The sequence below is a fragment of the Brassica napus genome, chromosome A9 (assembly GCF_020379485.1).
Source record: "Brassica napus cultivar Da-Ae chromosome A9, Da-Ae, whole genome shotgun sequence".
Classification (NCBI taxonomy): Eukaryota; Viridiplantae; Streptophyta; class Magnoliopsida; order Brassicales; family Brassicaceae; genus Brassica; species Brassica napus.
The window spans coordinates 39,603,330-39,628,747 of NC_063442.1; the positions used below are offsets into that span (position 1 = coordinate 39,603,330).

General features: G+C 34.3%; 5 protein-coding genes, 3 non-coding genes and 1 pseudogene across 11 annotated transcripts; 4 read left to right on the plus strand and 5 right to left on the minus strand.

Moving 5' to 3' along the window:
- Positions 1–5,991: 5,991 nt before the first annotated feature.
- On the minus strand, positions 5,992–6,065 carry TRNAI-AAU. The gene has a single exon. It is a non-coding gene; the product is annotated as a tRNA-Ile (tRNA).
- A 239-nt stretch (positions 6,066–6,304) lies between these two features.
- LOC111200898 lies at positions 6,305–7,081 on the plus strand (annotated as a pseudogene).
- A 410-nt stretch (positions 7,082–7,491) lies between these two features.
- On the plus strand, positions 7,492–7,576 carry TRNAM-CAU. Its single transcript is given in 2 exon segments — positions 7,492–7,529; positions 7,541–7,576. It is a non-coding gene; the product is annotated as a tRNA-Met (tRNA).
- A 599-nt stretch (positions 7,577–8,175) lies between these two features.
- LOC106363712 lies at positions 8,176–11,168 on the minus strand. The gene has a single exon (XM_048741520.1). The coding sequence runs from the start codon at positions 9,455–9,457 to the stop codon at positions 9,107–9,109; it is 351 nt and encodes a 116-aa protein (XP_048597477.1). The 5' UTR covers positions 9,458–11,168; the 3' UTR covers positions 8,176–9,106.
- Positions 11,169–11,703: 535 nt separating this feature from the next.
- On the plus strand, positions 11,704–13,692 carry LOC106368704 (ubiquitin carboxyl-terminal hydrolase 4-like). The gene is made up of 5 exons (XM_048741524.1): positions 11,704–12,051; positions 12,168–12,278; positions 12,436–12,534; positions 12,634–12,795; positions 12,990–13,692. Exons 1-5 carry the CDS (start codon positions 11,935–11,937, stop codon positions 13,569–13,571), a joined length of 1,071 nt encoding a protein of 356 aa, XP_048597481.1. The 5' UTR covers positions 11,704–11,934; the 3' UTR covers positions 13,572–13,692.
- On the minus strand, positions 13,623–18,509 carry LOC106368703 (calmodulin-binding transcription activator 3). Of its 4 annotated transcripts, XM_013808723.3 has the most exons (11): positions 18,398–18,509; positions 18,164–18,211; positions 17,294–17,413; positions 17,079–17,194; positions 16,867–16,955; positions 16,636–16,678; positions 16,330–16,543; positions 16,148–16,237; positions 14,410–16,052; positions 14,017–14,334; positions 13,623–13,944 (listed from the first exon to the last, which is right to left on the minus strand). In XM_013808723.3, exons 2-11 carry the CDS (start codon positions 18,201–18,203, stop codon positions 13,816–13,818), a joined length of 2,802 nt encoding a protein of 933 aa, XP_013664177.2. In that variant the 5' UTR covers positions 18,204–18,211; positions 18,398–18,509; the 3' UTR covers positions 13,623–13,815. The 4 variants fall into 4 exon arrangements, with proteins under 4 accessions (XP_013664177.2, XP_048597479.1, XP_048597478.1 ...); XM_048741522.1 differs by lacking the exon at positions 18,398–18,509 and having other exon boundaries at positions 14,410–16,049; positions 18,164–18,391; XM_048741521.1 differs by lacking the exon at positions 18,398–18,509 and having other exon boundaries at positions 18,164–18,391.
- Positions 18,510–19,371: 862 nt separating this feature from the next.
- LOC106365186 (ras-related protein RABH1d) lies at positions 19,372–20,877 on the minus strand. Its single transcript, XM_013804633.3, has 4 exons — positions 20,708–20,877; positions 20,337–20,407; positions 19,921–20,121; positions 19,372–19,839 (listed from the first exon to the last, which is right to left on the minus strand). Exons 1-4 carry the CDS (start codon positions 20,822–20,824, stop codon positions 19,605–19,607), a joined length of 624 nt encoding a protein of 207 aa, XP_013660087.1. The 5' UTR covers positions 20,825–20,877; the 3' UTR covers positions 19,372–19,604.
- A 214-nt stretch (positions 20,878–21,091) lies between these two features.
- Positions 21,092–21,164, plus strand: TRNAR-ACG. The gene has a single exon. It is a non-coding gene; the product is annotated as a tRNA-Arg (tRNA).
- Positions 21,165–21,218: 54 nt separating this feature from the next.
- On the minus strand, positions 21,219–23,007 carry LOC106365187 (DNA oxidative demethylase ALKBH2-like). Its single transcript, XM_013804634.3, has 6 exons — positions 22,710–23,007; positions 22,558–22,631; positions 22,399–22,471; positions 22,102–22,314; positions 21,839–21,955; positions 21,219–21,768 (listed from the first exon to the last, which is right to left on the minus strand). The coding sequence occupies exons 1-6, from the start codon at positions 22,758–22,760 to the stop codon at positions 21,373–21,375; spliced, it is 924 nt and encodes a 307-aa protein (XP_013660088.2). The 5' UTR covers positions 22,761–23,007; the 3' UTR covers positions 21,219–21,372.
- Between the last annotated feature and the right edge of the window lie 2,411 nt (positions 23,008–25,418).

Below are 25,418 nucleotides of genomic sequence, written 5' to 3' on the forward strand. Positions count from 1 at the left end.
TATATGTAAGTTGACAATATTTTTTTTATTAAATTGAATATGGCAAATCTTGCAAAAGATCTTAAAATGGTTCTTCTGATGAAAAAAACGTAAAAGAGAAAAATGACCAAAAAAGTAAAATTATATTCTTACTTTGTAGATATATAAATATAAATAAATTATTAAAATTTATGTTTAAGAAAAAAACTCAATTCAAAATTTAACTTTTGGATAGCATAACATCAAATATTCAGATGACTACAGATCGAAACAAAATAATGAATATTTGGACGAATTAGATCACAAAATAACTCCCCAATCCACCAACCTGATCATGTAACAAAGCAGACAAAACCAAGGCGCCGCTCTAACCAACTGAGCTAATATGCCATCTTGCTTATATTGTTTGGAAGTGTATTTATTCTCTCGTAGTATTCGAATTAGCCACAATTACAAATTAGACCACGAGATTCTCAAAACCGGGAAATGCATAGCATAGATGAGACAGTTCCTGTAACATCTGAGACGCAGGTATTGTTTGATTCACCTTGATTTTCTCTGGATGCGAGGTTATTCTTGTTCACTGTGTCAAGTCAAGTGTTGAAAGAATTGTCTACAGACTCTACAGTAGTAGAACTCAACGCTGAAGTCTCCAGGGAAGGCCTTTTGGTTGATTATGTAGTCTCGGAACAAAGACTGTTGTGGCTTCGCTAATGTATTGTAACAAATTCTGTTTGGTGTGGGATTCACCACTAATTTCTCTTTATTTATGCTGTGAATATCACGTCATTTCTTTATTGTAACTCATTTGAAAATTCGATATCAGTATCTTTCAGACGCAAAAAAAAGAAAGGCCTGGTTTGATCTACGTAAGGTAAGTATGTTGGGAACACTTGTACATTATGAGTGAAAAAATATTTTTATATTAGAGCATCTCCACTGTATTACCCCATTTTTTACTCCAAAATAGTGCAACACCAAAATGGAGTAAGGTTTTACTCCAATGTATTACTCAATTTTCTACTACAAAAATAATACTTCTTAAATGTTTTCATTTTTATTTTATTAATAATTGCAAATAAAATCTTATACTTATAAAAATTTACCAATTAAGCCCAACTATTTTATATTTACGATAAATAATTAAAATATAAATTATTTGAATTAAATATTTATTATTAAAAAGTACAAGAAATCATTAAAAAAGACAACATATATGTGGGTTCAACAATGAGCATTAGAATATTTTTCCCATAAATGATCAACTAATGCATTTCGTAATGAAAAAATGAGTTTCTTTATCTTTGATATTCCTAAATCGAGCAAAAAAATTATGAAATCGAACATTTTCATCTTCTCCAATTTCGATATTCGGAGATGGAGCTTTATCTTTAATTATTTATGTTTTCTGTTATTTTATGCATTTATTTAGAATTATTAAATAACCCTTTGTGGAATATACTATTTTCATGTTATTGAATCATTTTAAATATTATTTAAGTAAGAAATAAAAACATTAAAGATTCAAAGGATCATTTTATAAATAAAAAAAGTTCAACTCCAAAATGGAGTAATGGGTAAGATTACTCTATAAATGGAGTAACCCTAGCCATTACTCCATTTTGGAGTTAAAAATGGAGTGGGGTTAGAGAAGATTTTACTCCATAATGATGTTTGGAGTTGAAAATTGAGTAGGGTTGGAGATGCCCTTATATATCACCTTTTTCATTACATATATCGGTGTTCCCTTTTATCTTATTACTTTTGCAATTATAAAATTACAATGTTCCTTTTCGTTCATAATATAGTGTGCTATAATATCTCTAATCTATCTCTATATAGTTTTCTTTGTTTAAAATAAACGAATTCTATCATAAATGTGAGTTTTGTTATAATGTATATTTCTGTAGTTAGAGAAATACTATTTTTGAGAAAAAATATGAAAGAATACTATTTATTCTTCTATATTTTTCTACAAAAAATAGAAGAATTTTATTCATATGCAAGACCATCTCCAATGGCACATTAATTTTTTTCTCTATAATTTACACTAAAATATAATAATTCTATTATAGAATTATTTTATTTTAGTGTAAATTATAGAAGAAAAAATAATGTGCTATTGGAGGTGCTCTAAGCAACACCCACTTCTATAATATAGTTGAGTAACTTGGGCTGGAGATGCTTTTATACTTTTTTATATATGCTTCTTATTAATTTGCCTCAGGTCAATAATATTGCTCGATCCCTTCTGAAAAAAACGTGTAGACATGGAAAAAATACTTAAAAAATTGACTTGAAAGGGTAATTGCCACGGCCGAATAAGCAAGTTGCGTTGTTATTTCCCTTTTTAAGACTTGTTCAGATAGCGCATTCCCTCGTGAAGATCATTTATCTTCCGTATAAACTCAAGATATCGACTTCTTCTCCTGTTCGGAAACGTAGTGGATTTTTCCGAGAAATATCTCGGCACGAACAACAACCCTATGAGGTTACGTATCCCATTAGCTGCTTGTTTTGGTCCCATCATTGTCCTTTTGAGATCTGCATATGTTTGTCGATCAAATTTCTTAACCATGTCAGGACACATATCTATAAACTTGAGATTCAAGAAAAACTAGCAACATATCACAAATTTCTTAGCCAAGTCAGGACATACATCTTTACAATTTTTTTTAAAAAAACTTTGGTTTCTTAGAGAGTTTCTTGAGATTAAAGAAAAAGAAAATAATTACAAAAGAGAGAAAATGCACTAGAATAAGAGATTTATAGAAACTCAATAGATACTTATTAGCCACTTGTCTATTTTATATTAGTTGACTTTTGAAAGAAAAACAAAATTAAATAGTTTAATTAAATCACATTTAGAATATTGTTATTTTGTTTGTTTAAATGCTCATTTGGAGTCACTGATGCTGATTTATTAGCAAAACATGGTCTTTTAGAAGGTGAAGTCTTTATGACTAGCACTTAACTTTTTCAATGGCATTAATATAAGTTGTGTGTTAAAAAAAAAGCTCATTTGGAGTTCTCCCCGATGAGAGTGCTCTTAAAATGAAATGGAGTTTTCAACTCTTAGAACATGAAATTATGGAAAGAGAACATATAATTAAAGGAAACATAGGGTTTGTCCTAATTTACAATAGGAGCAAAACACACAATTAGAAATATCAAAGAAAAGAGACTTAGTCTTGATGATGATTACTTTGGTTTTGTGTACCAAATATTCTTGATCACTGCCCCCAAATCAGCTCATTACAACACTTGTTCATATTGCTTTCCTTTTCCTTTATTTTTTGAAACTCTCCCAAATCATCCGATGTAGGTCCTCTTCATTCAACGGAGCTCCAGTAGATGAGGATGAACCATTAGCTATCCTTTCACTTTCATCGTAAAACAAAGCATTTGCAATCTGCTCATCTTTTTCTAACTCTTGGGCGCGCCTTTTGGCCACTTGTTCATCTTCCATGTTTAGACTCTCCTGAAGAGCTGCAGCAAGCTGTCCATCCTCCTCATCCTGAAGTTGCTTTCCTTTGCCTTTATCCTTGAAACTCTCCAAAATAACTCGCTGTTCATCTTCATGATCAAACGAGTCTCTTCCAGTGTAAACGTTGCTATTATCTTGGCTTGTTCGTTGTGAACGAGACCGTAACTGGTCCAAATACTGAATAAGCGGCATGTAAAGCCCACAGAACTTTGCAAAATCGTCATTGATTGCTTTTATTTGTTTTGTATACCAACGTTTCTTGAGTATATCGTATTTCCGGACGTGTGAACACTCGCGAACCATTTCTTGAGCTCTTGACATCGTTTTGTGAAGAAAAACTAGACTTTTATTGCACGAGTCCAATCTTTCTTGCAACTTATCGATCTCTTCGGTAATAGGAACTAATATCTCCATGGTCGACACCAAATCCTCGAACAAGTGGTCGAAGTCCCTCAGTTTCTTGATCTCTGTAATGAGAAGCACCAGCATCACCGAAAATGGACTGAAAGGAATATCCATGATTTGACCTTTGTTCTTTTTTTTTGTGAAACAAGGGTTTGCACTGTTCAGACAAGAGTACGACATATATGTATAATATATAGTACGGATAACTTAACTTTGAAGATATCATTTGCACAACACAAAGTCTTTGCTTGTTACCCCCACGGAGACCCTTAATTTCCTAGCAACCTCGCAATTTCACGGAAAATCGCACTGCGTCTTAAAGAAAGAGAGAAGGAAAATATCTGAAAATTGATCAAGAGACGTTCCTTTCTAAGGAATTTTAACAAACATTTCTTATAAACGAGTTGATTGGGACATGCAAGTGGTCCGACAGTGAAATTTGTAACATCATTGATTCACTCCAGGTACATATATATATGAAAAACTTATTGATTTGGTTATCTATCTCACTAAAATAAAATCATTTTTGGGTCATTTATCTGAGAAAAATTCGTGATTAAGCAGGGTTGAAGGTAAATAGTAAACGAATGGTGACTAATTTTTTATATCATAAAACGTTAAAACAAAACACGAAACATTGATTGCATAGTTAGTAAATAAGTGTTTCCACCATCAGGAAGCTAGCGGCTCAGTCCATGATCTACAACATCTGGAGACAGCGTAACTCGGCAGTTCATCTCACTGGATTCTCTCCGCAGCAGACAACATTCTCCACCATAGACAGGAATATCCGTAATGCTATCAGTGTGAGAAGACATATGAGAAGACATAGGAGGAACTTCACTACTCTTATGCAATTTTGGATTAGATAGTTGCAACCTTTTGATCTAACAATCATGTGTATACCTAGTTTTTTATTTCTTTTTTGCCAAGGTATCACTTTTAGGTTTTTGTAACCCTAAACTTTCATTTTATTTTATGATATTCACAGTTTAGCAAAAAAAAAAAAAAATGAATGCATTGACTAATAGAGATGTGGGGTTGATTAGCCGTTGGTTGTGATATGGGGGACTATAGTGAAATTGACTCTTTCACAAAAAAAAAAATTAATTATATTAATTCACAATATTAGTATAATATATGTAAAATAATTTTAGTGGTGTTATGCTCTCAAATGATTTCATTACAAAAATAGGGTATATAACCAAATAAACTATATTATATTATTTCTATTTTATGGTTCGTTTAAATATTCTATAAAAAAAAATTGGGGTGGAACTCCTCTAATAAGCTCCCTCGTTAGAACTTTTGTCAAAATGATTTTACTCTTCTGAGTTCTGATGCACTGCTGTTTGTTATCGACTTACTTTCTTGTTTGATAAGTGAAATAAGTTTGCCGATCTTTTTTTTTGCTACGAAACTTGATATTCTGTTTAAATTAGTCAGTAATGCTGTTATTTTGTAGTTTGGCTTCTCATTAAATATAACCCATACTTAGAACGTGACTTTTGACTTTAAGTCCAAGAATAATTAATGCTGTTATTACGATTTTTATATGTTATTTAGTCACTAACCTAATGAAATGAAAAAAATAATTACAGTGAAATTGACTCTTTCACAAAAAAAAAAATTAATTATATTAATTCACAATATTAGTATAATATATGTAAAATAATTTTAGTGGTGTTATGCTCTCAAATGATTTCATTACAAAAATAGGGTATATAACCAAATAAACTATATTATATTATTTCTATTTTATGGTTCGTTTAAATATTCTATAAAAAAAAATTGGGGTGGAACTCCTCTAATAAGCTCCCTCGTTAGAACTTTTTTCAAAATGATTTTACTCTTCTGAGTTCTGATGCACTGCTGTTTGTTATCGACTTACTTTCTTGTTTGATAAGTGAAATAAGTTTGCCGATCTTTTTTTTTGCTACGAAACTTGATATTCTGTTTAAATTAGTCAGTAATGCTGTTATTTTGTAGTTTGGCTTCTCATTAAATATAACCCATACTTAGAACGTGACTTTTGACTTTAAGTCCAAGAATAATTAATGCTGTTATTACGATTTTTATATGTTATTTAGTCACTAACCTAATGAAATGAAAAAAATAATTGGCCTATACAGGGATCGAACCTGTGACCTTCGCGTTATTAGCACGACGCTCTAACCAACTGAGCTAATAGGCCATCTTGTTAAAAGCATATCGAAATCATATTTAGCAAGAACATATAATATGATTCCTTGTGACTCAATATTTGATACATCTTTTTCTTCTCTTCAGAGTCTAGGGATTAATATATCGTTGTCAAATCTGGTCTGTTGCAGAGACGCGTTCTTGTCTCAAATTTAAAAGTTTTATTTTAGTTTGGTGATTGATTCACTGTTGTTTGCGTTCTGCAAGAAGGTTTTATAAGAAAACAACTCGATGGAGTGTGTAGTTCAAGGAATCATTGAGACACAGGTTCGGTCTGTATTTGCAGTGTCTCCAAGGTCACGAAGAAAGCTTTTAAGATTTGCTTCTGATTCATATGTGTGATTCAAAATTTTCAGCATGTGTTCAGCGAGAACGCTTGAGAGTTCATGAGCTAACCTTGAAAAGCCTCCCAAATCTTGGTGCATTGCTCATACTCGAATAATATCAAATCCATATGTTTGTATAATAATCCAAATCTTCTTTCACCTTGGAGGAGTTGTACCTTCAGAAGTTAGGCTGTTATGTGATCTTGATCAACCAGAGCCCACATGGTTCCCCCAGCTTCTTTGTATATATTCTTGCTTTTATCTTCTAATCAAGAATCTTGATCACAGGACGGTTAATCATGTTGGAGGTGCGATGAGAGGTGCATGAGCTGATCAAATCTATCTTATGGTAAGAACCATGATTGAAAGTAAGCGTTAGATGAGGCTGTTCCTGTAACTCCTGGGATGCAGATTGTTGATGTAACAGCCCCAGGGACACCTGAGAGTTACAGTGAAGTTGCTGCTGCTGCTGCTTCATCCTTCTGTGAATTTTTCGCTCCGTAAGATTGTTTACCCATCTCGTTTTGTTTTGATTACACTCATGATAGTCTGTGTCTTTGATACAAAAATATCTTTTCAGGCTTGTGCACTTGTCGAAACCGTTTATATCTATGGGAGTGTGCCGACAGCTTCTGCGGCTGCTGCATCTCTTATGTCGGATGGAGGTGCTACTACATTGTAAGAAGTTGAAATTAAAAAAAAAAAGAGTGTTTTCTCATGCTGGATCTTTTGGTTTAATGTAGTGAATTGTTCACATCACACAATGGCTGTGGAAACTTGGTGAACCATTAGAGCTTAATATTTAATGAGATCTCTTCAAAAATCACAACTTGCATAAGATTATTGTCGTCACTCCCATCAACCATTTGGTGTTTCAAGTTTTTTGGTAGTATATTGAATGATTTTGAAGCTTTAATATTATAACATTATGTTAGGAGTTCAAGAATAAGTATATTGGCAAAAGCTTAGAACATGATTAAAAAGCAATGTCTTTTAAGTAACTTGAAACCAAAAATCTGTGTATCCATGGTTAAACAGAAGTTATACTGCAAATAATGTTCCTAAGCTCGTGCCGCTGTGAAACATCAATCAGGGGTGGTGGCGCAGTTGGCTAGCGCGTAGGTCTCATAGCTGTTGAGTGATCCTGAGGTCGAGAGTTCGAGCCTCTCTCACCCCACTTTCTTTTTCTTTCAAAAAAATAAAAATAGTAGTGATTCAAGCAAGGAAAATACTTTAAATATGTTTCTTTCACATTCCTACACGAAACTTCAGGTCAAAATCTAAATAGTGATTCACAAGAATGATGTGGAGATGTGAAAAATTTAGCGCAGTTCACTTTTGATCTCAAGAGTTTAACATGAACGATCTGTAAATTAAATGAGTTGAATTGTGTGACTTGCAATAAGTTGGAGAAAGATAATAAGTTATCGAATCTTGTTGTAGGTCTTATGCAAAACTCGTTGTAACCTCTCGTCTCTTGAGATTTATTTATATTTAACGGTGAATCATTCTAAGATTAGTTGGTATTCTGAGTGTTTATACAACATATGCGAGCATATTTCAACTAAGAATTGACTTTGTTTTAACTCAATTAGAGATATCCTAATAATACTCATTGGAGTTCACTTCATATATAGAACTGTAGTGTATTCTGAGTGTTTGTATGCAAAATAGAAGTTATGCTTGGCCTTGGGTCCCAAGCTATGTATAAACTGTCACTGGATTTACAAACTTTTACTCGTTGCAAAATTTTAAGCAAAAAAAAAAAAAAAACTTGTACTCGTTGTATTAATTAAACACCAGATTTTGAAATATGCATGGCGCAATTCAAACGCGTGATGGCGTAAGATATTACGTATTAATACGTACGCCATGCATGGTGTGCAGGCCTGATGGTGTGTCGTAATAATTAACATCAGAGTCGTGATTCTCGTGAACTTTATATATGATCATACACCACGGTTTTCTTGTACTTTTGTTTGAATTTTGAAAGATGGAACGTGAAAACGAGACTTTTCTTCTGGTGTGCTCTTATCAAAAGAATGAGACGTCAATGCTTCGGAAGTTAGGGTCCGTCCGCACACAGTACATCCACTAAAAAGTACTTACGTTCAAGGAAGTTTTATTATATTAAAACTGTTAGTTTTGTTTTCGGTATTTATTTACTTTGTGAAAATAGTTATGTATATACTAGATGAATCATTTTGTGAAAAGATTAATGCTAAAATCAGTAAAAAGATTTATGAGATTCTGAAACAATTACAGTTTTATAGCAAAATATTACACACATATACTTTTTAGTTAGATTATTAACAAGGGCCAAATAATCGATATAAGGTCAAGACGGATATTAATTAGTTCTGCTATTCTTTTTCTTTTTGATAATCTAGTTCTGCTATTCTTGTTAGACCGACAATGCCTTCCTTTAAGTTTAGTGAACTTCAGTTTATTTAGTTTGTTTTCACTATCGTATATGAGTTATTCGTTCGATTGTGAGTTGGTGAAATTTTGGTTAGGTTATCGTCTCACCACTAGTTTTATGATTTATCGAAGAAAAATATAACCACATAAACCGAATTAAAAAATTAACCTTTTACCTTTATTTCAATCTATTCAATTGCTCAAAATTGAATATATATTTACTAACATTATACAGTCAATTCACTCTTTATTAAGCACACAAAAATAAATTCCCAATAGAACGCAATTACAAAAGAAAATCAAGAACATGGATAAACAAAAAGTTCTCAAGAAGATGTGTTAATAACTTAATGTGTTTGAGGTGAACGATGATATGTGAGATAGATTGTTCAATCAGTTTTCCAACAGAAGAATCTCTAACGTCACAAGTAACATGGTGTTTAGCCTCTACGCCATCAAAATCTCTATTATCGTCATTTACATGATCTTCTTCTTCGGAATCTTCTTCAGAACAGTCTTCTTCTGCAAGCAAATGAGATGGAACGACGGATTCTTGATACTCATATTCATCAATACTAAGTCCCCATTCTTGATAATCATCTCCTGCCATCGCTAAAGCCTCCATCGAAACCATCATTAACTAAGTTAGCAGAGAATGATTGTAAGAATACAGTGTGCTTTGGAATCTTTTGAGTTCTTCTTGTGTTGATGAGTACGTGTGGCTAAACGACGTTATATATATAGAGGCATGTTCGGACGTGAGGTTTCTCCCCTGAAACTAATACCAAAAGATCACGAGAAGACCTGTTTACAAATCAAACCGTTGAATTGGATTGAATTTGAATTTCTAAAATGTCAAATACTTTGACCGAAACAATATGAACAACAACAAAAACAACATTCTCGTGATTCTCTGTAGAAGTTGAAGAAGACTACTTGAAGATTGAAACTAGAATGAATACTAGTTTCATATTTAAAAAAAATAGAAAACTACAATGCTGCCATGAGTAATGTGAAACATGTTCATATAGGATTCCTGGTTGGACTGTATCTTTAGAAATTTATCTGTAAAATTTATGATGTAGGTGATTTGTTGTAGTTGTAAATTTATTGGAAGTAGATATTTTTTAAAATAAAAAATATGAGATATGTAATATATATATCAATTAAAATGCTTATTAATAAGAAAATATAAATTATCAAAAATTATCATTATTTTAATGTAATATATAAACTACATTTATATTATTTAAAAATTTAAAATATTATAAAATTATTAAAAAGCAAATAAAACTAAGTATAAATTTTTAAAATTATAGTAAAAGTTAATATCTAAATAGTAATAAATTTTGCCTATAAGTATCTAATTTATTTGATACTATACATTATTTTTCATTTCACAGTTGCTCAACAGCCTAAATAATAAAGATGTAGAATTTTTACCTAAATTACATAAGAGACAAATTTCTTTTATTTTTTGGTCTAGCTTTAGAAATCTGAATCATGTTTGGCAAAAATTAGTAGCGTTTTGATGTAGACTTTTAAACTTTTAAACTAAAAATAAATCATGATTGGTAAAATTTGATAATCTGATAATTTGAAAATAGATAAAACCAAAGAAATGAGAAAAAGTCCAATAATTCATCCACACTATTTTATATAACACATTACACCCTTACAGAAAAAAAACATTACACCCACCCAACAAAATATATTTTAATGCGCAGAACAGCCACAACAAAAGAATAATTACTTAATTAAGCATTTTACCTCCGCATTGAATTATAAGTTTTGTTGTTAATTCTAAACAGAAAAACAAAACCTTAATTACAATCCAAAATGTCTAGGGACAAGTTATGACTTCCAAAAAGGACAAAAATAAGAAGATAATGGTTTCTTGGTCGGTTAATTAAGGTTAGTCCAGCCAATCTTTAGACTTGGCAATATCCAACATATATTTTCTTATAAATATATGTATATGAGTAATCATTAATTTAAGTGACATACAATGCCGTCATTGACAACTAGTCAGGTTAAATATGTATTTATAAAATTCAGTGAAGTCAATTTTATAAAATATGAAGGAAAAGTCAATTTTATAAAATATTTAAAATTTTGATCATATATTAAAATACTTATCTAGGTTAGGAAATAATCAAATTTAAGTAATAGTACTACTTTTAATCATATATAAAAGATTGGTATAAATCTGGAAAATGCTAAAGGATAATTTTGCCACGAAAGTTTACTAATCCAATTGTCTTTATAAAAAGCAAATTACTGTGGAAGCACCGTAGCCTATTGGTTAAGGTTTAAAGGCTTCTACATCCAGGTTTGGGGTTCGAATCCCAGACTATGCAATTTATTGCAGATTACAGGAAATTCAGGTTTCAAGTCCCGGAGAAAGCGGTTTATTAAACAATTATGCTGGATCTTCATAGGACGGCTCAGGTGATGCAGTTAGGCGTAGGTCTTCATAAGGCAGGTAATATTGTCGGTTGTCGAATCGTCTATGTAATTTTTCCTATATCATAATTGTAAGATCGTAATAAATCAGCGTTAAAAAAAAAAACAAATTACTAACTGTTTTTTATTGGCGTATTAATTAATAATGTTTTATCTTTACTTGTAAGAGCATCTCCAATGTACACCTCTATATTTTCTTCTAAAATAGAGATTTCTATTATAGAGATGAAAATGCTCCAATGTATGTCTCTATAATAGAGTTCCTCTATTTTAGAGGAAAATTACTTTTTGCCTCTATATTTAGAGGTAGAAATAGCATATCTCTATATTTTCCCCTATAAATAGAGGAACTCTATTATAGAAGCATACATTGGAGCATTTTCACCTCTATAATAGAGTTTCTCTATTTTAGAGGAAAATATAGAGATACAAATAGGAGTGGGTTGGAGATGGTCTAAGAAACTCGACGACAGTTATCAATTTATTGGCTTAAAGAAAGAAAAAATATATATTTGGATCCTCTTGTTGTTGGCACTTTGAAGTTTCGAAATCAGAAATCTCCCGAGTGAAAGAATCATCCTTCATTGATCGACTCATTCCTTGTTATCAGGTTTGAAGTCACGGACGGTGTGCGCTAGGTGTCTAATAATGGGCGTGGCGGGTTCGAAACTGGAGAAAGCACTGGGCGAGCAGTTCCCGGAGGGAGAACGATACTTTGGCTTCGAAAACTTCGGCAACACTTGTTACTGTAACAGTGTTTTGCAGGTCTCCTTCTCTTTCCATACGTTTACTTAGGTTCTGTCTTTATGCACAATTTTGGTTTTAGGACCGGAAGATCTGTTTGTGTTCTGTTTTTGATATGAACTGTTCCTCTTGTGCAGGCCCTTTACTTTTGTGCTCCCTTCCGTGAACAGTTGCTTGAATACTACTCCACAAATAATAAAAGCTGTGAGGAGAATCTCTTGACCTGCTTGGCTGATTTGTTTTCTCAGGTGATTATGATCCCTAACACATCACATTTCTGATGTAGCAGTCACTCATTAACTCTTTGTTTGTTTTATTTTTTCTGTGTTGAGAGCATCATGTCACTACAGATAATATGGAACATTGTGGCGGTGCTAATTTTATTCCCCCTTTTTTTTCCAATAGATAAGTTCTCAGAAGAAGAAGACAGGAGTTATTGCTCCCAAGCGCTTTGTACAGAGGTTGAAGAAACAGAATGTGCTTTTCCGGAGTTATATGCATCAGGTTACCTACTTTGCGTTACTGCCTTATCTTCTCAAAGAAACAGTTTTAAGGAAACATAGCGTTTGATAAAAACTGTTGTGTTACTATATTCTCATGCAGGATGCACATGAGTTCCTTAATTATTTGCTAAACGAACTTGATGACATCTTAGAGAAAGAGGCAAAAACGGACAATGAAACTTCATCAAATGGACCGAAACTTCTTCAGGAAAATGGTGTTCATAAAGAGCCTACTGTTACATGGGTGCACAAGACTTTTCCGGTAGGGATCACTGCATTTTTTTGGCTTCATTTAGATGCGAAAACTATAGTTGTTCATAGACTTATAGCTACCTCAGTGTAGATGCATTAACATTCCGAGTAAAGCTTTAACTTCCTGCATTTTCTAGTCACCAAACCAAACCGGATCATAAAAGTGATCTCTCAAGTGTTTTAGCATGTGCAAACTCATTACAGGGTATACTTACCAACGAGACAAGGTGTCTGAGGTGTGAGACAGTAACAGCAAGAGACGAGACATTCCTAGACCTAAGCCTTGATATTGAACAGAACAGTTCCATAACTAGCTGTTTGAACAACTTCTGCTCCACCGAGACTCTACACTCTGAAGACAAATTCTTCTGTGACAAATGCTGCAGTTTACAAGAAGCACAGAAGAGGATGAAGATCAAGAAACCGCCACACATCTTAGTCATACATCTGAAACGGTTCAAATACATAGAACAGTTGGGTCGCTACAAGAAGCTATCTTACAGAGTAGTCTTCCCACTGGAACTGAAACTGAGCAACACAGTGGAAGAATACGCGGACATTGAGTACTCTCTCTTTGCAGTTGTGGTTCATGTCGGAACCGGTCCCAACCACGGTCACTATGTAAGCCTCGTGAAATCCCATAACCATTGGCTCTTCTTTGATGATGAGAATGTTGAAATGATCGAAGAGTCTGCTGTTCAAACATTCTTTGGTTCGTCACAAGAGTACTCCAGCAACACTGATCATGGCTACATCTTGTTCTATGAGAGCCTCGGAACAAGATAGAGGCATTCGTCTTAACTAACTAAGAAAAAGTCATTTTTCTTTTAACTAAAATAAACTGAAAGTTTGTATATACTAATGGAAACCAGACATGTACAGTTTAATGACAAGACAGATTACACTATTTGGTTATAAGTTCATATATGTTTTTTATATTGTCAACTATATAAATTAGAGTAATAATGAATGACATAATGTGATAAAGAGTGATCACAATATCTCACATAGTATAGGCTTTAGAGTGATTTCAAGTGTTCCACAAAGTTGAGGACATGGGCAACATCAAAGTGTCATCATCTCCCAACAATGCTTCAATATCTATTAGATCATCATCAAAAAAAGTTGCTTCTTCTGAACTCTCAAGAGCCTTTTCAACCTGAACATAAACATTTAAGTTTCAATACACAAGCTTAAAGCTCAAGACTAATAGTGAGGTTAGTTTAATTACCTTGCTTTCTTGGATGTCGTTGACAACATTAAGCAATCTACGGTACTGATCTCTAGCTTCAGGATACTGCGCCATAGACTTAACTCTTGCAAGAGCCTTTTGAAGCCTTTCCTCTGTTTGCTTTCTACCTTGCTTGAAGAAATCATCATCCTCTTCTCTCTCAGTTCCATCTTGCATCTTATCAACAAGTGCGTCTGACCTAAACCCACGCAGACCAGCTCCTTTCCTTCTCCAACGCAGTATCACCTTCTCTAATATCCCCACTGACCATATTATCTTCCTGTAGTTTTTCCTAACCTGATAACCTCTTACATGAGCCTGCAACGTTGCCAGTTTTAACAACTTCAGTATAACGAATCCAAGATAAGAGTTTATCAAACTGTTAAAATGTACCTGTATTCTGATGATTCTTTGTCTAGTAATCAAATAATCTTTTCTTCCTTTATAACCACGGAACTTGTTCTGAATCCGGATAGCAGCGGCTTGCACTGAATCATCGCTATGCGCTCGTCCTTGTTTGTGTGTTTTAGGAGCAAGCATTGAAAGAGCACGCTCTTCCGACACTCCAAACTCTTTCATCTGCTTCTTCTGGAAAGACTGAGCCCTAAAGACCTGATGAATCCGAGCTGCTGCTTGGGTAGCGTTACGCACAGCTGTAAGAGAGTCTGTCAACGACGAGCTGGACGGGCTAGGAGTAGTACTCTCAGACGTTTCTGCGTTGCTCTCATTTAGACTGAGCAAAGAAACATGAGCCGTTAAGGCGTATTCCGAGAGATAACCAGCGATTCCTTTGAAACCATTAGCGTAGGCTAGATCAGAAGGCGTGCTTCCTGATGGAAAATCTGGATTCGGATCAGTCAAAGTTCCGGGAGAAGCGCCGAGAGCTATGAGAGAACCAATCACCAGCTCCCTGCCAAAGAAAGCTGCCCAATGAAGTGCAGTCCAACCATTTACATCGCGAAAATCCACGCTGACACCAGCCACTACCGTCGGTTCTAACGCCCAGTTGTAACCAAGAGCAGCTGCAAAGTGTAATATACCTTGCCCACCTTCGTCCAACACGTTCGGACCTTTTCCACCTTCTGCTATCTTCTGCAAAAGCCAAGAGTGTAAGCTTTCCTTCAGAGCTTCCTGCAAAAGCTTTTCTTTCATACTCTCTTGAGAGATTTCATTCATTAGCGTCTGATCAAGCTGGTCATCGTTCTCGAAAAGCAGTAAACTAATCTTCTCGCTCACTTGAGACATATCACTACCATTCGAGCTCGGTGAATCAGATTTGGAGCACAAGAGTTTAACAAATCTTGCTTCAAGGCTTTCAGTAGAGTCATCTGTTTCTCTACCAAAAGCTTGAGACTCCAAGACCTTATACTCGAACTCACGCACTTCGCTGCATGCTAATCTGTTGGAACACGTTACATAAAAGGGAACTCTACCAGCCTCATGCATAGGAGCCACACACTGGAGAATCCCATCGGCTATAACATCTGCTGGAACTTCTGTTTGACCAAACATGCAAGACCACTCTCCGGTCTCAGCCTCCTTCTCCTCTCGAGTCTTTATGAATTTTCCAGTAACGAGAACGTTGACTTCACAGCCCACATAAGTCCAGTTTGGAGCGAAGTCAATAATGCTAAAGAGCTGTTCCTTTGATAGGGAAGGACTCGTAACATATCCATCCAAGTAGGCTGTTGAACTGGAATGAGTGAAAGACTCGTTTGCATCAGCGATGACACAAACATCTCCAAGCTCTTTGCTCATCCAGCGACTGAAACTGTCCACTTTTTTCAGGCCTTCTTCACCCAGTGCACCGTCTAACAAATGCTGTTTCTTGGTAGATAGGTACGGAGCTTGCATGGTAAAAGAGGAGTCCTGGAGTATTTGGTCCAGCACTTCATGCTCACTGTTAGGCTGCAAAGGTAATAAACCTTCAGCTCCAGAGCCACAGTTTCCCAGAATCTCTTCCCAAGTTTGGGAATCAATAGACTTTTTGTTTCGTAAGCCATTTGTTACTCCAGGACCGTTGATAGTTCTTGCTGCTTAAGAAAAAAAAAAGCAGCAAATACCATGTAACGTTTGTAAGTATCAGATGGTAATTACTAGAACTTATGAGACTAGGTCACCAAGAACTTACGGGTCAAGGACATCTGATAGAGAGGATCGAAACCAGTACTTGGAGGCTGCTGATGTGAGTAAACTATCGAGCTCCCCTGCTGATTGTATGCTGTAGAAATGAAAGAAATAAACTATTGAGTAAGGTACTCTACTATAATAAGGCATCATCCACGTGACATTATGTATGAAAGGAAGCAGCACCTGATTCAGCATCTTCAAGCTCTGGGGTATGAGCACCATTGACATTTGCTGAGTCAGTTGCTTGCGGATGATTGTTGTGATCATATTGATTAATGCTGCCAGAAGCATAACCATCACGTTCACTAGTGAAGACTTCCCCAGTTTCATGAGAAAATTGAGCAGAATCTTCTGCAGTCCTTTGCATCCGATTATAAGAAGTCGAAATTCTACTACCCTGATTCATTTACAAATTTCACTCTCAAAGTGTCAGCTTCCGCAAAATAAAAAATAAAATAAAAAGGCAGAGAAATGAGGTAATGGTCAAACCTTGACTTCGAGATAATGGACAAAAACTATGTGGGAAAGCTCTCTGCATCAGTAACCAACAAGAGACTTAGTAAAGAAGATTATGTTCAGAAAAAAAAACTTAAGTATTGAATTGTTTTGAAGTTATAGTGCCTGAAGGTCAATGTTCTCATCAACTTCAAAGACATAGTAACCTTTCAGAAGTATAAATAACTTCACAAGCACATGTTGTTAAAGTTATAATAAGCTTACTCCTGAAGCATCCAGTAACTACGTCTTTGAAAATTTTCATTGTCATGTCCATGGGCATAGTAACAATGTAGAACATCAACGCTTCCCGCCTGCAGGTATATTCATGAGCAATATTAATAGTTACCAACCAGCAACTTGATGATATTTGTATATTATCAATCATATTGGATCAAGGAATCACAAAAAAAAAAGAAATATGTTTTATTTGATACCTTCAACCTCTCATGAGCTTCTTTCACCGTCTTTCCATCTCTTTTCTTCCTCCAATTGTGACCATCTTTCCTGAAGTATCTGAGCACCTTTCGATCAAATAGAAAAACAGATCCACCTGAAAATAAGAGAATAAACATCATTCTTAAAACTCATTAGTTTTCATCTGGATTCTACAGTGTGTGTACGTAGACAAGCAGGAGTGATATATCTTTACTTGCAGGTGTAGTAGGTGGCTCAGAAGAGATTTGAAACTTTTGGTAGTTCTGTAAGATTTCACAGATTTCAGGAGGACGAAGCCATCGGTTTCGAGCTTCTGAGAGTATGTGGCCAACATCTGTGCGTGGAAAAGACACACAAAAATGAGTATATACATCCCAAAATAAAGTATACTCATCAAGAAAGCTTTAAGCCAATTCTAATGGTACAATCAGTTGGTAGCTGTAGATCTAGTGTATGGCTAAAAAGTCAGCTTCCTATCAAGAAGCAGCTAACTATTAAAACCCAACACAAGAAAGCTGCTAAAACCCCAAGTGGCACATATGGCTTAAGTTGCAAAGAACATTTCATTGGTAGTGGCTAAAATATTGAAATAACCAAAGAATATTTCAGCTTATGCAAACTGTAAATTGTACATATACAATAAGAGTTCAGAAATTATAAGTAAGCCTACTTAAATGATGCTAAAACACGATTTGGATTAGATTTATTTTCAACTTAACATGAATAAGTACTATAAGCAGACCAAGTAAGTGGTGACCTTAAACAGACCAAACAAACCAAACAAGTTATTTCAAAAAAAAAAAGAAAAAACAGACCAAACAAGCAAAAAAAAAAGAGAGAAACCTTTACAAAAACGAATATTCAGATAAAAATATGCTTTCAAGAGGAAATCATCACTTAGACCAATCAATATTCATAATGGGTTTTAGAAAAAAAAAAAAAAAACTTTTAAATAGATTCCATATATAAAAATTTGCTTTGATTGTTCCTCAGAAATCTACAAAGCTTCATCTAAGTTCTACACCAAATAGATCAAAGAAGACTAAAAGACTAAAGGCCCAGAAAAAATAAAATATGACTTCACCTAGTTCGTTATTGGGGCTAAATCTCCTTGCTTCCGCCATAGATTCCACTGAAAATAACCCAAAAACTAAAAGTTGAAACTTTAGAGTAAAGGTGAAAGCTTTATTACTATGCTTCTTCGTCTACTATAGATTTAGAGAGAAACAGAAGAGTCAAAAGAGCTGTAAACCAAAACCGAAAGGATTAAAGTGAAGAAGGAAGCATCTGAGTAGTGAAATAAAAAGAGAAACCGTACGGTGAGCAAATGGCTGTCGTGGTTGAATCTCTTGTCAAATTCCTCATTGACGCAAGTTCCAAGTCTCTGCCTTTTTTTAATTCCACTACTACTATAATTAATCTCATTTTTCTTGTATTAATAAATTATCAATTGGGTTATTACATCACGTGGTGACACTAAATAACTCTTGCAATAAAGCTGCTAATCCACTTTATAGTCTTTACAATATCTTATAACATCAAAAAAAAAAAAAAATCTTCATGGAATCTGAATCATTTGATACACCGGTTTTGTTAAATATATAATTTCGAAAAAAAACAATAATCTACATATTTTGTATGCTAATCTGGAGCAACAGCAAACTATAGTTTAAGAGCACACTATCAAGAATGTTAATAGGCCTAATTAAACATATTAAATTTATTATGCTTAGTAGAGAAAATAGTTTATCAAATGATTGGAGAACAAAGAGGACGGCAAAGAAGCTACAAAGAAATTGGCTAGACATAAAAATTTCTAGAGGTGATTTCGTTATACACCACTAAAATCTAACATGATTCTCCCCAGACTACTGACTTGATCTTTAAAGCCCCTCAAACTAAGCATTGTAATTTGTAATCTCTAAACGGCTAAAACTATCAGTTCCGGTGCAGTTTCGATTTTTCTGGTTCCAGAAATATAGGAACTGTACGAATATTTATGAATATCAATTTGATCTTGGATTTGGATTTTTCGGTTCGGTTTATGGTCAGTTTATATATATGCCCAGGCCAACCTGGTAGGATTTGATGGCAGGTTCTGAAGTATTTTCGTCAATAGGCACCACTTCCAAGCAGAGTTCGGTGTGTTGTCTCATTAGAGCCTCGGGCAGATGCATCAATAGTATCTCATTGATCATTGCGGTGTTGTCTGTGCCGTTAGTACTATTTCTCCCTAGCAGTAAATTTTTTTAAAAAAAATCAAGATCTTTATCCTACAGACACTCACTAATATACTGCAAATTAACTGCATCAACCATACTGTAAAACAAATACACGCACACGTAAAGCCACAGTAACAACTCGGATTCACAGACAGATACGTTAAAAATGAAAACTGACATCTCAGAGCTTCTTTATAGCATTTAGTCAGATAAACGATAACGACTCAGAGATGTAAGCCGAACGATCTAAGGCTCTTGTTCAATTCGTAAGAAAGATTACTCTCAGTTCTTTCTTGTGAATCATCAACAAGAACAGCCTCCTCCTTGTTGGTCGCCTTGCGATGAATTCGAAGTAGCTTTTAGGTTAACATCAACCATATCCTCAGTTTTCATGTTTGAATACGAGTCCATCCCTGGTAACGCCGCAGCGATTTTGCGAAACAAAGGCTTGATATTGAACCCTGCTTTTGCACTAGTCTCAATGAATATAACTCCGTATTCACGACCTTTGCTGTCTCCTTCTTCAATCGAGACTTGCCTTTACCATTTTCACACAAAGACACATTTACAAATCAATCTTATTAATTAGCACACATGAAAAAGAACAAAGAATTTTTACCTTTTGTCGACAAGATCGGTCTTGTTTCCGACAAGAACAATGATAACATCACCGGCTCTTTCGGTACGAACTTCTTCGATCCATTTAGATGTGTTGAGAAATGAAAGCCTATTGGATACATCATAAACAACTACAGCAACAGAAGAGTCTCTTATGTAACTTGGAATCAAACTTCTGAATCTTTCTTGTCCCGCAGTATCCCTTCAAGGTAAAAAATAATAATAATCCATATTTGAGACATTATATTTATTTATTTTTGTAAACTATTTGAGACATTATTAACTTTGTAAAAAGAGGATGAAGAGCATATAAGTCATAACCAGTCGTTAGAAATGATCCTTCCAGAAATCGTACTAACGACCAAACATGACTTAATTTTTAAGTACTTTAGATGATGACAAAAAAAAAAGTCTTACCAAAGCTGGAGACGAACAGTTCGATCTTCAAGGTACATTGTTTTCGATAAGAAATCGATTCCAATAGTAGCCTGCGAAAACAACAAAAGTTTTACGTAAATTTGGTGGAGATTTCTTTATAATTCAATGAAAATTTAACATTCAAAAATGTATCTAGCTACACGATCAATGTGGAAGAGAAAAAAAATATATATCAATGAACAAATTATATTAAATCCCTTATGGACTTGTGGTGAACAGATCGTAATGTGATTAGGTTTGGACTCAAATTAAACAGATCGATTGATGGAACCATTAGATCAAGCGAGTAACATTAAGCATCACAAATGTGGTGGTTAGAATCCATGATTGGTGGAATTTGATTAGTTTACCTGGTAGGTTGTGTCGAACTTATCATACATGAAACGTGTGATGATGCTTGTTTTTCCGACAGATTGATCTCCTAAGAAGACCAGTTTATACTTAGCCAATGGTGACACCGAAGCCATCTCTAACGCTCAAAGAGGATCTTCTTGATTTCAATATTCTTCTTCTCTTGACACAATGCAAAAAACGCATTCGATCGTGAGAGAGAAGCTCAAAAGAATTACCTCCTATTTTTGGGAAGTGAAAGAAACCGCCAAGCACGACGACTATGATGGCTAATTAAAAAGTCTAATTTACCCTTTATCTATTTTTTGTTCGTTGAACAAAAAAAAATAAAGATGATAGTTAATGTATTTTGGTAGTTTGAGTCCTAAGAAAGAACCAAAGAAGACTCCATGGCCCAATGGATAAGGCGCTGGTCTACGAAACCAGAGACTCTGGGTTCGATCCCCAGTGGAGTCGTTTTATTTTTTCAATCACAATGGAGTCTCCCTCCCTCAACCATTTTGCTCCTTATTAATCTTCAAGTTAAGTTTAGTAATTAGCTTCTTCAAAATGTCTACACCAACTTGTGTGTTTTATATCTCATGTCAAAGAACTAAGATGAGAAAAGCCTAGTCAATCAATGTGACTTGAGATCAAGCTAAGCTTGTTGATGATGATGCATGGTTTACAAAACAAGCCTGAAGGTGAGGTTGATACGAGTGCCCTCCGCCTTTGCACGCTTTGGCACAGAATGATTCCAGTCCCTTTGCGTGTATCCCCTCATCACCAGCAACGATCCATGCTTCAATGCGAAACTATGCTGATCCTCCTCTCCGCTGCTGCTTCTCTTCAACCTCTTGTTCGCTGGTCCACCATCTCCTCTTTTCTCACGGGAAGAATCTTGAAGTTTCTTTTTCTTGAGCACAAAGTCACGTTCGCATCCAAGTGAGAGGGAAGCAATTTCAGGAGTAGGACCGTAAAGCTTTTCATCGTCTGCATGCCAACCAACGTAGTCGTTGGCGCCTTTGTACCTATTCAAAAGCAAGCTGTTGAATCTGCTTCCAGGAAGGGCTTCGCAAATCTAAAAACACAACAAGATAAGCGTCAGTTCCAACAAGAGTACAAAAAAAGGTTTTTTTGGGGTATCTTACAGCGTCAAGGATCTCCTTGAGAGGTGGAAAGTCATCCCAAGAATAGGCATCAGGTCGGTATCCACTGTACATGAGCGGAGTCAATCCGCTACTTGCAACGTAACATGTATCTCTTGGCTATAAGGTAGAAAAAATTGCAAAAAAATGATTAGAGGGATAACAACACACAAGTAGTTGAATCCAAGGCCATGACTTTGCACATTAGTCAACGAGGAGACACATTATTAAAAGCTTCAATGGGTAAGGAAGTGGGGGGAAAGAACCTGGAGGCAAGAACGACCAAAGACACGGATGGTGGGTCTGGTCCAAGGAATGTGTTTGTCGAGATAATCAAAGAAAGTCCAAGACTTTTGAAAGGGAAGAAACCTCTGTATGTAGATGAGGTCGCTTCCATAGCCAAGATCAATGGTTCTCCTAGTGGGAGCGTCGTGAGATGCCACCACTTCCACAATAGATGCTACTAGACTCGTCCTCCGCTACACAGCAAAACGCACAAAGTAATTGCTTTGGTGCTTGTTGGTTGAGAGCTCATCTTTATTCCAATGGATGAGACAAGATACCTGGTCCTCCTGATGGCAATTGAGTCCTGTCTTGTAATTTGAATCAGAGACAATGTCACTACAACACTTGTTTCTGTAAGAAAAAACACTGAAAGACTTTAGAAACAAACCCCATTACGTGTTGAAACTTAGTTCGCACGAACGAGATGAAATCATTACTTCTTGTTAAGAGATTCATCTTCTTCGTTGGTGATCTGACCGCAACTAAGCTTCTTGCTGGCTACATCAAACGGCTGAAAGATTGTTTTATTAGAACGGAGCAGTCACTCATCAGGAACGACGTAACGATGACTACTCGCCGGAAAACTTACCTCATTAGTAGGTTGGAGAGATTCCGGAAGAAGATCGGCGGTCTCCTCCATACGGTAGCACCGATTCAACTTGTAAATATAAGCTTGGCCGCTTGGGCTGGTGTGAGTAGAAGAAAACCCGGAACAAATCGGAATGTATAAAACCAAACCAAAGCGAGCCGAGTGGTTTCATTTATTAGACACCGCTAAACCGAAGCGAGCCGGTCATAGAACTGATTTATCCAAACACGAATAAACACTAATATAATGAGATTAGATTAGAGATGGACTATCTGAATGATATTATATCTTAAAATAAAATAAAAAAATTGATGAACAAACAAATGAATAATTTTAATTTTTTAAAATAGAGTAGTGTTAAAGTTCTTTAATTCGAACTCTATTTAGGGTAAAAAAAATATAATGAAATTAGAGATGGACTATCTGAATATGACAATTGATGTTTATTTAGTAATAAAACTAATACTATCCAAATGATTCATTCAAATAAAGTTTTAAAATTTTGTCTAAAGTGAAAATCATCTAAATGTCTCTAATTAGTGTTTATGGATGTTGATGGACATGCCCGAAAGAACAAATTTACCTTATCCATATTCAAATCTAAATGTAGATTTAAATCATAATTTTCAACCAACCAAAACTGTAAAAATGTAGATTTAAATCATAATTTTCAACCAACCAAAACTGTAAAATTATTTTTTTCTACTAAAGTTATATGATAAAAAACTATATTTTAGATAAATGATTGAAAAAATAATGATAGTCAAACCTAAAATTAAATATATGAATGGATCAAAACAAATATATATAGGTCATTTGTTTACTAAATTTGTCTGAATAAAAATATAGATGAGCAAACAAACAGAAATTATTTAGATTATCTATTTAAATGAACTATCTAGACGGAAAATGAACAATGTTGAATAACATCCAAAACAGATAAACAAATGAACAACATCTAACTTTAATGGAGACGCTTTTCTGTTTGATAAATGTAAGATCGTAAATCTAGTTGAGTTGCTTTGTTTTTTACGTGGGTTACTAGATCATTGTAGTATACATCTGTTTTTCTTTTGAATGTACTGCTCATGATAAATATTATGTATATATATATAAAAGGTATAGCATTAGACTTCAGAGATTTTATAAAACATAAATCAAGCTCAACTAATCGATACCAACTTCTCTGTTTCTTGAAATATAGTTTTCATTAATACTATGGAGAATAACAACAGTAAAAGAAATTAGGTTACTTGCTAAACCATCTACTCCTATGTACTCGATCGATATTTGTATGTTCTGTACCGATCTACTCAAACACTATTGTGAGAAAATCATTTAAAGAAAAACCACTGAAGATATCTCAAAAAGCCGCCAAGTAACAGCACTCTCCAGTCGTCTGAGTCTACTATCGAAAGCCTAATCTTCTCAATAATATTGCCGTTAAAACTCGGCCTGACATCACCTACTAGATTTCGGTTACACTTTGTGTCCAACGATCTTGTAGTATCCGCTAGCGTGAAGAATTTTCCCTTATACATGACTTGCCACATCATCGTCACGTCATTCTCACCGGTAATGATAGTTGCATTGCTCATGTCGGCTTCGATTTGGAACTTGTTGTTAGGACCAAACTCGAGATCTTGACCTTTTTTTGTAAACTGATGTTTTATTTGTTTTATTAGATACGTGGACGATGATGCTGAGATCAGAAAGTGATATCTTGATGGGTTCAGCCACTTGATATCTTGACCGTTTTATTTTTTTCTAAATAAGAAACTCCACTCAAACACTTTAGAATCACTTGAAAACTTGAAAACATCACAGCTTATAATATTTTCAATAACAATAGATTTCAAAATGTTTTATAAAATGTCAAGTTCAGCAACAGTGCATTTTAAATGAATTTATAAAATTCATGTTTGAATAATAATGGTTTTGTCATTTTAATACAAATCAACAAAATTCTTGGTTGAATACACCCTCCTAACTAACTTTTGTTATCTCTTTCTTTTCCCAAATTCAAGATAATGGAAATTTTATATTCTAATCTCTTAGCCTAACAGAATATTAATAAAATCCAATACATAATTTTTCATGAAAGACTGCTTATATTTTTCTTTATTTAATGATGCTGCATAGGTATATGATTGTGGTAAAAGAAGATTAGATCAAGATAATGAAGATTTTATATTCTGATCACTTACTACACTAACATGATTTTCTTAAGAGTAGAAAATCATAATGGAGATTTTATATTCCAATCACTCACTAAACTAACGGAATTTTCTTAGTATTTGGATAGAAAATCAATGGAAAACCGCGAGAGGGAATTGCGGTTTTCAATCAAAGCAACAAGCATTTGGGTGAATATCTAGTTTTCATTTTTTACCAAAGAAAGAAGTATCTAATATATCAAATTGTTTATGCTATTTTCAGGAAAATCAATATATTAATTTATAAAGTTTACAAAATAAAAGAAAATTATCATGAGGTTTATAAGTAACTTATCTTCTTCTTTTTTTCTTTTTGTATTTACTCTGGAACAAATTGAAGAAATATGGAGACGAATAATCAAATCAAAACTGAACATTTGTTCAAAAATATCGAAACATGTCTCTTTTTATATCTCAAAGAATCAAAACAAACCAAAAAAATTTAAAAACCAAACACACTTAAATAATATATATATATATATATATATTTAAT

Excerpts from the sequence above, each read along its gene's own strand:
- LOC106363712 (XM_048741520.1), bottom strand. The coding sequence starts at position 9,457 with ATGATGGTTTCGATGGAGGCTTTAGCGATGGCAGGAGATGATTATCAA.
- LOC106368704 (XM_048741524.1), top strand. The coding sequence starts at position 11,935 with ATGGGCGTGGCGGGTTCGAAACTGGAGAAAGCACTGGGCGAGCAGTTC. Across the intron at positions 12,052-12,167 it reads ACTGTAACAGTGTTTTGCAG|GCCCTTTACTTTTGTGCTCC; the intron begins GTCTCCTTCTCT and ends CCTCTTGTGCAG. Across the intron at positions 12,279-12,435 it reads TGGCTGATTTGTTTTCTCAG|ATAAGTTCTCAGAAGAAGAA; the intron begins GTGATTATGATC and ends TTTTTCCAATAG.
- LOC106368703 (XM_013808723.3), bottom strand. The coding sequence starts at position 18,203 with ATGGCGGAAGCAAGGAGATTTAGCCCCAATAACGAACTAG. Across the intron at positions 17,195-17,293 it reads GCCACCTACTACACCTGCAA|GTGGATCTGTTTTTCTATTT; the intron begins GTAAAGATATAT and ends TCTTATTTTCAG. Across the intron at positions 16,544-16,635 it reads TCCATTATCTCGAAGTCAAG|GGTAGTAGAATTTCGACTTC; the intron begins GTTTGACCATTA and ends TAAATGAATCAG.
- LOC106365186 (XM_013804633.3), bottom strand. The coding sequence starts at position 20,824 with ATGGCTTCGGTGTCACCATTGGCTAAGTATAAACTGGTCTTCTTAGGA. Across the intron at positions 20,408-20,707 it reads AGTTCGACACAACCTACCAG|GCTACTATTGGAATCGATTT; the intron begins GTAAACTAATCA and ends TTGTTTTCGCAG. Across the intron at positions 20,122-20,336 it reads ACTGTTCGTCTCCAGCTTTG|GGATACTGCGGGACAAGAAA; the intron begins GTAAGACTTTTT and ends TTTACCTTGAAG.
- LOC106365187 (XM_013804634.3), bottom strand. The coding sequence starts at position 22,760 with ATGGAGGAGACCGCCGATCTTCTTCCGGAATCTCTCCAACCTACTAAT. Across the intron at positions 22,315-22,398 it reads ATTGCCATCAGGAGGACCAG|CGGAGGACGAGTCTAGTAGC; the intron begins GTATCTTGTCTC and ends TTTGCTGTGTAG. Across the intron at positions 21,956-22,101 it reads TTGGTCGTTCTTGCCTCCAG|CCAAGAGATACATGTTACGT; the intron begins GTTCTTTCCCCC and ends TCTACCTTATAG.